A 12953-nucleotide genomic window follows, 5' to 3' on the forward strand; every position below is an offset into this window, starting at 1 on the left:
CAAACAAACAAATAAATTAATTAATGAAACTAATTTTTGCATTATTTTCATGACATTTTGCGCACAATTTCTCATTACCATAATGCATCCAAATGTTTTTATGCATCATTTTGAATGGACTATTGTAAAAATATGAATGTTATAAAAACAATTTAAGTCAGTTCAATTCAAGGCAGTACATCAATTCTACTATAATGTAAAAATATGACAATTTAAAAATATATATATTGTTATTGTTAATATTATCATTTTATTTAGATTTTTGGGTCAAATATGATCCAGTCATATTCTCAATAGGTCGCATGAAATTCATCCATTTTCTGTTTTTCAGTCACAATGAGATGAAAGTAGTCAATCAGGGTGTGTTAATAGGTAGGACATTCTCACCGTGCTGAGGGGAGCTCTGACTCTGGCCACTGACTGCGGTTTTGAGCATTTCCACATTAGACTTAAACTCCTCCAGGAGAGAACGGGCCCAGGTCTCACGAGACTTTGTGGCCTCGCCGTAATGCATCCAGTGCATAGAGCTCTCACCTGAGAGAGAGAAAGGAATTATGCTTTAATAATCTGAACATCTTTCTGTTCAACAGTTTATTAGAGGAAGAATCGAATGTGTTTGAGGAGTTTACCTGCTTTGTGGAAGGGATAATAGTCTACGCTGATAGAACTGAAGGACAACTGCATTGCACCACTATCTAATCTCTTATTTAATCCTATAGAGTGAACAAGACACATATTTCACATAACACCAAACTTCACATCACACTTTGATGTTAACAGTATTAAGTGTGAATATGTGGTACCTCTGTCCTTGGCATTGGTGTCGTCGCAGATATGCAGGTCGAGATGTGTGATTTGGAGGTGGTGTGAGGTCTCACGAACATCATAGTCGTTAAACAGCCGTGCCATGGAAGCACTCTGATCTGCTGTGGCTGAAGCCTGCTGTGTGCGCACCTGTTGGGCTGAAGGAGGTGCCGGTGTTACCTAAAAACACCAACAGAGTTGAAATACACTGTACAGAAATCTCCAAAAACACACCAAACATTTGACACATCACCAGTCCAAAATCTGAACTAAAAATTTCAACCAGTAGAGGGCACCAAAATATAATTTTGAGAACAGAAAGCAAACCTTTAAAAAAAAGAGGAAGTATGGAAGAAGTGGTGTGGCTGATTAATGAAGGTGACGAGGAAGTAGCTTCAAACACACACCTGTGTGGTATCGGGGGCCATGCTCTTCCTCTGCGCAGCTGATTTTTCCATGGCTTCACTAAGAGACTTAGCGTACTGCACCATGGCCTTGAGCTGAGAGTCCGTCAGCACCCACAGCAGGTCCTCCAGGATCAGAATCAGCTTTGATTCAATAACATTACAGTCTTTCATCTGGAATACACATGGACATTCATCCGTTAGGCAAATACTGTGGAATCTCACATTAGATATCATAGTAATCATTAGTAATGTTTTTTTTAAAGAAGTCTCTTTAGCTTATCAAGACCGTAATACAGTGAAACATCATTGCAATTTTAAATCCAACTGTTTAAAATTTTAATACATTATAAAATGTAATTTATTCCTGTGATGGTAAAGCTGAATTTTCAGCACCATTACTTCAGTCTTCTTCAGTGTCACATGATACTTCAGAAATCATTCTAATATCCTGATTTGGTGCTCAAGAAACATTTCTTATTATCATCAAATCTGAAAACAATTTTGTTGCTTAATATTTTTGTTGAAACCGTGATTCATTTTGTTTTCAGGATTTTTTGATGAATAGAAAGTTCAAAAGAACAGCATTTATTTAAAACAAATCTTTTACAGTCAATTTAATTAATCCTTGATGAATAAAAATGGTAATTCAGTAAAAAAAAAAAAAAGACTGACCCCAAACTTTTGAATGATTGTATTTATGCTGTATATATTATATTGTTGAATGTCTTAAAGGTACCATAGAATGCATTGATACAATATTTTAAATTGTTCTCCGATATCTACATAGAAGGTATGTGGCTTCGGTAAGGGCAAAAAATCTCCAGAAATGGTTTTACATGTCCATTTACAACCGAAATGGTCATGAATAACATTGTTGAGCTCTGCTCTGATTGGCTGTTTCACAGTGCGGCTCATTTCAGTAGCTCACACAGCAGGAAGGAAACACAGGGAAGATATATATTGCAATACTTTCTCTCACAGTTATATCGTTGGGTAATTATATAAAATGCGGGCATCAGGGAGCCGCTATTAATATGCGGAGCATTGAAACTGCTTTCGAATGCCCGATAGCTTTTTACTTTCACTTTCGAGATTTGCGATCGCACGTGATCTGTGTAAACTACAGCGGCAGTACTTACCACACATTTTACACATCAGATGCTTGTCAGTGGTGCTCAGGAACTGTAAATCATTCGCCATCATCCTTAGTCATCTTTCCTTACTCTGTTTATGTGGTAAGTGAAATCTTATGTACTTATGGCACCTTTAATATTTGGTTTTTGGTTTAATGACACCAGCATTCTAGCTTTATTTTGATTTTCAACACAGTTTAGAATCTTTAATATTCCTCTCCCTTTTACATCATGATGTTTTACTGACTTAAAATATTTGTAAAAAAATATATAAATTTTTTCCAGGTTTATGAAGGACTTTAAAACCCAAATTTTCAATATGCTCCCCACTGCATTTCATTTAATCTTGCATAATTTGACCGTACTAAATGTACAGAGTTTGTTTGCATTTCTTTTTATGTGAGGCCTGGATGCTACCAAAACAAAACCCTCTAATCAGCTGCCAATATTCAGACTACCAACAGAGAAATGGATCCCGGCTGCCCACAGAGCTCAGAGCTGATCCACAGAAGATTGAGTGCTACACACACTCTCAAAAATACACAGTGATCCAAAAATTGACAGTTTGGATCTAATTTTGAACATTTACCCATATGTTTCTGTTTGAGTGTGTGAAATGAATATGTGTGCATGTGTGTGTCCTTACCCTCCTCTTTAAAGTGACTCTGATCTTTGATTGGTTGGTGATGAGTCGTATGGGAGCTCTGACGACCTCATGTTCTGTGTTCTGGATGGCGTCTGCTTCAATCCTGATCATCTGCCAGCTCACTTCCTTAAATGTTAGGATCTAAAACAAATCATAGTGTTACCATAAAAACACATACCTCATCCACTCCACAACACCATAGGTATCTGTTGTGACCTCTCCACGTGTGGGGTCCAGGATGCGTGTGTATCGGAGGTCACCAGTGGCCCAGCTGGTGTTAACACTGTAGACCTGGAGCTGCGAGAGCTCAAAGGAGGCGTTAAAGGCTTTGGCGCTGATGCGGATCACTATGGAGTTCACAGAGAGAGAGATACCCTCCACAACCTTCTCCGCAAAACCATATTCACTGGCAAAGAGAGAATAAGATTACAAAATAAACATTTAATATCAGGCTTGCGAGCAAGTTTTACACTACAACAAGGTTTCACCAAAAAACAATATCAAGCTCTCACAAACAATCAAACAAAAAAAAAATACAAAAAGAAATAATCTTTTCCATGGCTTTTCAAGACACAATTTATATGCCTCCAGGTTTTCCATGACAGAAGGAAGCATGAAAACAGGAAGCGGCAGAGGAGAGATACAAATCAAGACAGATAAATCCGGTCAATTGAAACTGACCTTTGACCAGAGGCCGTTGCAATGGGTGATGGGCCGTTGGGAGGGCGAGGCTCGTCACAGGTGCTCATCTCCATGACGACTTTATCCAAAGACTGAAAGACATGATTTGCAGTTGGAATAATTAAGCTACAGAAAATGTATTTTATCCCTTTAATCAAAGTGCCTCAAATAACCCAACAAACAAAAAATACAAAAAACAAAACACCACAATAAAAACAAAACAAAAAACTAAATGGCAAAACAAAACAACAAAAAACATGACAACACAAAAAAACAGCTAGACAAAACAACAAAAACAAGATAACAAAACAAGATAAAACAAAACAAAATGAAATAATATTTTAAAAAATACATTTTTAATAAAGTGTTATTACCAGAGTAATTGGATGAGTCTTCAGCTTGGTCCATGGGATCTAGGGCACACACGCACACACAAAGGAAATATATATTTACAGTATATGCAACATTGTCCTATATAATTAAAGTACACAGCCTGTAATTAGGCACTGTTTGCAGTAACTTTGCTAAGATATGATGCATGTACTCATGTCTGTCTTGGTGTGTCTTAATAATATTGCTGCAATCTTCTAAAGACATACACTTTTAGAAACTGGCTTTATTGTATTCCTTCAATGGATATATTTGTGAGGAACACATTTTGAAGAACACCCTCAGAAATATAGTGAAACATGTTGAAAAATCGACTTGTGAGGATATTTGAAGTGGTACTTATAATTTGCTCATAAATCATGTTCTTCAAATCTAATAATCTCTAACTCTACAGGTTTGTTGAGTATGACTACCATTGCATCTATGAAAGGCCCTTAGTAATATAGCTTCTGAGATGCGGGTGTGTGTGTGTGTGTGTGTGAGAGAGAGAGAGAGCAGTTTTTTCCAGTATGCATCAGGAAGCATGCAGAAGCACCTGGAGCACAGCCAGAGGGAGAAAACTGTACGAGTCAGACAGGGACAAGAAACACACACACACACACACACACAAACACTCATCCCTAAAGAGCAGAATATAGAAAAGCTGTATTTCATTTCCTCTGCACTCAAATATGGATGTTAAAGTGGAGAGTTAAAAAGCTGCAGCATGAATATTAGCCATTGAAATATACTAAAACTGATGTTAGGAGATCACAGGGAGGAATAATAAAGAAGGAGACGAACAAAGGGAAAGGAAGAGGTAAGGAAAAGGAGCGTTTCAAAGGCTGGATCTCCTGGTGAAGTTCATCGCAGACACATTCCTTTCTCTCTGTCACTCATTACCCAGGCGTGAGCTTCATTTAACCAATCAGATTGCTGCACAAGGGTCGCACTGACCCTCAGAACAGCTGCGGCTATCGTATTTTATCAATACACACAATGACATCCATTGAGGTTTCATTAAACAACTACGTGGCTGAGCATGTCTAGACAAGAATGGAGGGACGGCCAATAATGGTTTGGAAAACTGCACCAGACTAATAGATAATTGATGCCAGAATGAAGGATGGGAAGGTCTACTGCGGCCAGAAAAAGGAAGAGAGAAAGGAAAAGCTCAAGTAGAAGTAGAAAGTAAAACTACAAGATCAGCCAGTCTTGGTTTAGCTCTATCGACCGAAACAACAGGACAAGGAAACTATGTGGTGTTTGTTCCTGTAACTGAAGTATCATCTATAACATCAGGTTTTAATTACTACAATTGCTCCCAGCAACTGTCGAGTCATTGTTATGACAATACTGAGCCATTCAAAGTAACATTGTGTCTTTGCTCTATTAAGGTTTGCGCGGTCAGCGTGTTGTCATCGATTTGAGATTACAGAGCTCAGACACTGTCTTTCCTCACCACAAACTTACTGTCTGGTTTCCTAATGTTATCAAATGTGGTGCAAAGTGTGTACTGCAGTGGTGATGCTAACATATAATATGATGAATATGATGAAAGCCGGTGTAAAATATTGTTTAAAAATATATATATATATATTATTATTGCTTCTACTACTACTAATATTACTGCTAATACTAACAACAATAATAATCACAATAATTATATAAATAATTACATTATTATTATTATTATTATTATTATTATAGTAATAATAAAAAATAATACTTTCAAATTATGGCTGCTGTAAATTTTAAATATTTTCAATATATTTTTAAAAATTGTCAAAATATTTAAAATAATTTAAAATTTAAAATAAACCATTTTAAATGCTACAAATTTTCTTAGAAAACATTATCATGTACTTTATGAAAATTGTTTATTTTGATTGATTTGATTACATGTAACGTTATAAAATTGTTATTATTTATTAAATTTTTTTTTTTTTAAGATTAGAAGAGAGCATTACATGACAGCAATATTATCCTATACAATAAAATCTCTAATAACTGTCCAATAATCAATATGGTGCCAATATATCGTGCTTCTCTACTAACTTCCATCTCTGCGGAAGACAACATAGGATGGATATTATGTACATTTGAATGCAGTTCACGAGTACAAGTCAAGTGGGCTGAACTCAATTATCTTCCCAGCTGATTCTACAATAATGGTGTCAGAGGGACTCATAGTGATGAGAAGCAGGGACGTCTCTTACCCGGATGGCGGCCTTGTTGCAGCAGACTTTATTAATGGCGAGCCAGGTGGGCAGATCCAACATGTTCTGCAAAACCTCCTCATCCAGCTCCAGGTTGGTAAGCTGGCCCTCCCCTTTCAGAGTGCTCAGATTAATCTTATCTGGGGAGAGATTCTTAGCAAACCTGCAGAAAAGAGAAAGAGAGAGAGAGAGAGGAACCGGGAGAAATCAGGGAATAAAATCAGTAAGATGAATGAAGAAACTGAGGGAGGCAGAAAAAGCACATAGCAGTTTTCCATTATGGTTTAATGGCTCTTTCTCTTGACTGCAATTACAGCTTTGCAAGCAAGTAGACCGGTGAGCTGTGCTGTTACCACCCACCACTTGAGTTCATATGTGTGTGTGTGTGTGTGTGTGTATGGAGTATGGACATTTAAAATGTGCTTATAAATGTGCAATAAAGTGTGTTCACCGATTAAAGACATCACATGCTAGAAAAAGCTCTTTTCACTGATTAAAAAAAAAAGACACAAGCAATTAATTTTCAGTGGAGAGTCACAATGAGTTCAACATTGACATACATCATATAATTTTAAAATTAATTAATATAGATGTTAAATATTATAATTAATAATTAATATTTTAATTAATAATTAATATTTTAATTAATATAATATAATAATAATAATACAATATCATTATGTTATGTTACATTTTTAAAGTTGGTTGGTATTTTAATGCCATGTCAGCTTCCTTAGCTATTTTGATGGCAAGTAACAAGCTGAAATAATATAAAAGACCAATGGATTCAGGGTTGACACTGTTGACACCAAGTAATATTTCCTAAGAGAGCTTAAACCAGCACAATATAATCAAAAATATGTTTAAGAAATACTGGATTCTGGCATGAAGAGCATATCTGTGAATCTTTATTTAATATTAAGAGATTGTGTGTGATGCGGGAATGTCCTACTCAGCATTAAATTATAAATTATTTGGTCTGATTTCATCCTAAACGCATCCTGCTTCTGGAGAATGGATGGTTAATGAATAAAGGAATCAGAAAAAATTATTTACGTCATTTAACACTAGCCTTGGGCAATCCAATCCAAAACCATTACTGGTCATTTGTCTTATATTGGAAGCTATTCATTCATTATTTATGGTCATTAAGGGGAGGGTATATGCTCCCACTGTTGTGCTCTTTTACGTCTTTTACTTCTTTTACTGGAGATGCAAAAAACCATCTCATGGGTAAAATTGCGACTCCATAACCAATTAAAACAAATACGCCTGCCAACGGGGGCAAGTTGCAACATTTGCATTTGGAGGTCACAGACAGGCCATGTTTTTCATCTACAGTGGGTACGGAAAGTATTCAGACCCCCTTAAATTTTTCACTCTTTGTTATATTGCAGCCATTTGCTAAAATCATTTAAGTTAATTTTTTTTCCTCATTAATGTACACACAGCACCCCATATTGACAGAAAAACACAGAATTGTTGACATTTTTGCAAATTTATTAAAAAAGAAAAACTGAAAAATGCTCAGTATTTAGTAGAAGCACCCATTTGATCTAATACAGCCATGAGTCTTATTGGGAAAGATGCAACAAGTTTTTCACACATGGATTTGGGGATCCTCTGCCATTCCCTCTTGCAGATCCACTCCAGTTCTGTCAGGTTGGATGGTAAACGTTGGTGGAAAGCCATTTTTAGGTCTCTCCAGAGATGCTCAATTGGGTTTAAGTCAGGGCTCTGGCTGGGCCATTCAAGAACAGTCACAGAGTTGTTGAGAAGCCACTCCTTCGTTATTTTAGCTGTGTGCTTAGGGTCATTGTCTTGTTGGAAGGTAAACCTTAGTTCCAGTCTGAGGTCCTGAGCACTCTGGAGAAGGTTTTCGTCCAGGATATCCCTGTACTTGGCCGCATTCATCTTTCCCTCGATTGCAACCAGTCGTCCTGTCCCTGCAGCTGAAAAACACCCCCACAGCATGATGCTGCCACCACCATGCTTCACTGTTGGGACTGTATTGGACAGGTGATGAGCAGTGCCTGGTTTTCTCCACACATACCGCTTAGAATTAAGGCCAAAAAGTTCTATTTAAGGGGGTCTGAATACTTTCCGTACCCACTGTATGCCCTGCTGATATCCTATCCAGATTGAAATGAATATATTTGGAGTTCGTCGACCATGTAGCCACCCCGAGGATCCAAATCCACATCAGTTTCAGTGACCCGGAGAATCTGAAGAGAGCTCTGCGTGGCCGTGACCTTCTGTTCCTGAGCTGATTGATTTTTCAGTTAATGTTTAAGTGTGTTCCCACAAGTGCAATGTTCTCGGCACGCCTCTCAGCGTGTATACAATAAATAAATTCTTACAATAAATGTTCTTGTGTGTCATGAATAGCCTGAAGATGTTGGATGGCCTGTTTATGACACAGATTAAACCAAAGGCTAGACTAAGAATGATTGCTCCTTTGAAAGTCACCGTTAACTGTGTAATTAGGTCCCAGACTAGGTGTAATCTGCATCTGAGACACCCTTAAGATGACCAGTTAATCCTGTTTCATAACTATCTCACACTAGCAGAATCAAATAAAGAGCTCTATATAAAGAACTACAAGTAGATTATTATAGCCTAATTACTGAGTGACAAAACACCAATAACCACTTCAACAACTTCAAAGCTTCAAATAAAGAGGCAACTAAGTGTTTAAAAGCTGCACTGAGGTAACCACTGGCCTGGAAACCTAGAAACTACTGTACTTTAGCTCATGTAGGTAAAGTTTTACGAGATAACAAAAGTTCACAACGTCTGTGTTTCCAAAGACTGAATAAGGATGAAAGTGTCTAAAGGTCAGAAGCCGTGGCACTCACTTTCCTATGAGTCTCTTTTTATAGTCCTGCTTAAAGCAATGGATATTATAAAATAAAACAATAAAATAAAAAATAAAAATGTAAAAATAAATTCAAAGTCAATTAAAAGTCAAAATAAATGAAAAATTATATGTAGGCCTACTTGAATAAAAAATAAAATTCAATAGAAAAAGAATAAATAAAAAGATGAAATGTAATTAAACTTATAATAAAATTAAATTGTACTATAAATATAATTACATTATTAATATTATAAATACCTAAAAATAATTACATTAAATAAAACAACAATTAAAAAACAATAAAATAAAAAAAGATTTAAAAATAAATATTTGAAAAAAAATAATGAAAAATATATGTATTTAAGCTAAAATTTAAATTCAATAGAAAAAAAATTAATAAAACAAATCAAAACAATGCAAATGAACACTTGCATAAAACTGATTGTTTTATTATTTATTATTTTTGTACTGAAAGGTGAAAGTATGGAGGAAGAAAAAAAAGAAAAAGAAAAGAAAAAACAGTTGAATGGTGACAAGGCAGACAAATTTCCTTTATTTTGAGTCTCTACAGAACTGTGGTGTGAATTATTAAACCGCCGCTGTGCAACGAGCCCTGCGTGGGCTTGTTCATCACTCTGTGTGTGAAACAAAACCAAACACGAGACAGGGAGTGTGAAAACTTCCATAGACATGCCAGTTCAAAACAAAATGTGAATAGTCTGGTCTCCGCGTTACGTAGCCGTGTTCTGTGAACAGTTAAATATTCATTCAGACACGGTCTACCTTCATTCTCTGATATCAGATATCAGGTCAGTCCTCAGAAGGCTCCATCACTACAGTGAAGAGATCGGACATCAGGTGGGCTCAATTAAACTACACCTGGGTCATCTATTAGCAAAACTGAGATAAATACATCTTTATTTCTAATGGTTTCTAATGGACTATACTTGCTTTAAAGATAATGAATCAGTGTTGAAGAAGGTCAGGTACAAATTACAAGTTCACACATTTCTACCATTGCATGATGTAAACCGCCTTAATGCCCCTTTCTAGACGACAAGAATGCCATTGAAAGAATATAACCAACCTCCTACAAAATGAACAGCGTTTTAACAGTCAACACATTCTGTCCCAGAGACACCACCAACAGTGTTGAACTGATATGAGGGTGGTGTTTGGCCTAACATCACAAGACTAAACTGTCAGATGCACAGACAGACATTCATTCATACCATCAACTCTCACAAAATATGCACAAAGCTCCATAGAATGAACTCACACAGAAGAACGAGTAGACTCATTCAGATCGGCATAGTTTTATATAAACTCAGTAACGAATTTATGGGCTTAATTTTGCTTAACACATTTAAATGACTAAATGTGTTAACATTTCTTCCATTTTTAACTTCAAACCTTTAGCTAAAATATGAGTCCTCTATCCATAATATTGCTTTCTCCAGTGAAAAAGTTGTCTCATCTGAACCAGGAGAGAAATATGCAAAGATCAAGCACGGTTTACAAGTAAAAACAGTCCAGAACAGTTCTAAACAAATATATTGGTGGATTTGGATGTGAAAGGACAACAGGGGATGGACTTCTTCACCAGAGGAAGCGTTTTTATGGATTATGGACTGGAATTTTGGCCAGAAGAGATGGTTTGAAGTTAAAAGGCCTTAATGATGGATTTGTTTCTTACAAACATGTGATGTTTTTAGCAGCTGTTCGGACTCTCATTCTGACGGCACCCATTCACTGCAGAGGATCCACTGGTGATCAAGTAATGTAATTATACATTTTTGCAATTCTGTTCCAATGAAGAAAACTAACTCAATCTACATCTTGGATGGCCAGTAGGTGAGTAAATTTTCAGCAAATTGTCATTTTTGGGTGAACTATTCCTTTAACTCTAAATGTGGATGAGTCACATTCAAAGTTACTGTAAAATTGTGATAACCTACATTAACTTACTTTTTTAAAATTCTAATTAGAATGTAACAAGTGGTGTATTTTTAAATGCTTATTTCAAGTAAATACAGTCGTGCTTTATAGTGAATTCAACATAAAGTGATTAAGTTTGTTTAACAGGGTGAATTACTGTAATGCATGGCCCTGAGTGACATATTGATCTTATAAAATGGCAGAAACAGCAATAAGATAGAAAAGGCCAATACAGAATTATTAATCATTAAAATACTGTAATCTGCTTTCTATTGAATTCTGTGGCCACTCTGTCTATACTGCCAGGAAATTAGACATTGAGTTAAGATAATGACAATTCACATCTTGATTCAGCACTACTGATTCAGTACCACTGTGGGAAATAGGCTCACAGATACAGTGTCTTCTGTGACATTGTGACAAGACATTTCACTACTGTCTGTAGGCACTTCTAACTTTTTTCCCCGGTGAGAAAAACTCACCGCCTGCACTCATTGGTTAAAACTTATGCGGCCTCGATGATGTCACTTGAAATAGAATGTTGTTTAAAAGTTTGAGCATTTTGATTCCTTTTGGAATACCATGAACTGATTGAGCAGAATATAACCAGGAACATGTATTAGAAAAAGTACATTTTCATGTTTCATTTTTAACGTACCAAGTGACAAAAAAAATTCTGCATTTCATCAACCAGTTCTAACACAATAGCAGCTTGAATCCCTGCACTCACTGGATGCATTTCAAAGTGTGGGCATCTCTTGAATGAGATGCTTTAAGGAGAGTATGCCCCAGTAATGGTGACTTATTAATCTAATGCTTTACGCCAAGGACGCAGAAGGAGAGCTCTGAATAGCCCAAATGCAGCAGTTATTCACAGGATGACAGACACCCTCATAGACCCTCTGCAAATGTCACGATGATACACATAAACAAACAGCCCATAAACACAAGAGCCACGTTAGAGTGTATTTAGTGTACATAGAGCCGGCCTGAAATCTCCTGAGCGTCTACATCTCAGCACAAGGTTTTAGACAAGCCCCAATCAATAGAGGAGTCAGCTGAGGGACAGAACCTGAGGAAGGTCGTCATGGCGATAACATCGACAACAGCAAGGATAAACAGCATAGAAGTGATAAAAGAGAATAGACGGAGTTAGGAGGGAAAACAAATAACGATTCCTAACACCGTGTCTACACCGGACGCGAGCAACGTGGCGCGACAAAATACTATAGAACCACTGATCTATAATAGTGATTCATTATATATAGATCAGTGTATAGAACTCATTATAATCAATGATGCTGTCTACACTGGATGCGGCGTGGTGCGTCACGACAAATCCCCAACAGTAAACTGCTGCGCGTTCTATTTATGATGTGCTGACACAAATTTCAAATGATTTTCAAAGGTCACTTTGTCGCGTCCAGTGTAGACAGACTTTAGCTGACGACAACTGTCGCATCCGGTGTAGACACGTTGTAACGGTTGCCTGTTACATTACAGTACATAAAATTTCACTTACCACATAAACAGAGTAAGGAGAGATGGCTGAGGATGATGGCGAATGATTTGCAGATCCTCAGTACCACTGACAAACATATAATCTTGTAAAATGTGTGGTAAGTACTGCTGGTCCATAGTATGAACAGAATATGTGCAATCGCGAATCTTGAAAGTGAAAGTGAAACTAAAAAGCGATCGTGCATTCAAAAGCACGATGCCAGTTTCAATGCCAGGTATAATAGCGGCTCCCTGATGCAGAAATATATATGTAGAATAATTACCCAATTATATAACTGCAAGGAAAGATATTGAAATATATATTTTCCTCCCATCTGTATGTATTCCCTTTAGGGGTTCCGCCTACACGTCATTTTCTTTCCGAACACGGTATTG

General features: G+C 36.7%; 1 protein-coding gene across 3 annotated transcripts in view; it reads right to left on the minus strand.

Moving 5' to 3' along the window:
• LOC107744929 (UHRF1-binding protein 1-like) overlaps nt 1-12953 on the minus strand; it is a 35362-nt gene that overhangs the window by 16196 nt on the left and 6213 nt on the right. For all 3 annotated transcript variants that reach the window (XM_016558757.1, XM_016558758.1, XM_016558759.1), the window contains exons 2-10: nt 6260-6422; nt 4046-4084; nt 3672-3763; nt 3207-3396; nt 2991-3131; nt 1212-1382; nt 804-984; nt 630-713; nt 388-534 (exon numbers count right to left, since the gene is read on the minus strand). In XM_016558757.1, the coding sequence (XP_016414243.1) occupies nt 388-534; nt 630-713; nt 804-984; nt 1212-1382; nt 2991-3131; nt 3207-3396; nt 3672-3763; nt 4046-4084; nt 6260-6422 (1208 nt within the window). The remainder of the gene's footprint in view (nt 1-387; nt 535-629; nt 714-803; nt 985-1211; nt 1383-2990; nt 3132-3206; nt 3397-3671; nt 3764-4045; nt 4085-6259; nt 6423-12953) is intronic.

Source organism: Sinocyclocheilus rhinocerous, unplaced genomic scaffold (assembly GCF_001515625.1).
Source record: "Sinocyclocheilus rhinocerous isolate Xijiao unplaced genomic scaffold, SAMN03320098_v1.1 scaffold258, whole genome shotgun sequence".
NCBI lineage: Eukaryota > Metazoa > Chordata > Actinopteri > Cypriniformes > Cyprinidae > Sinocyclocheilus > Sinocyclocheilus rhinocerous.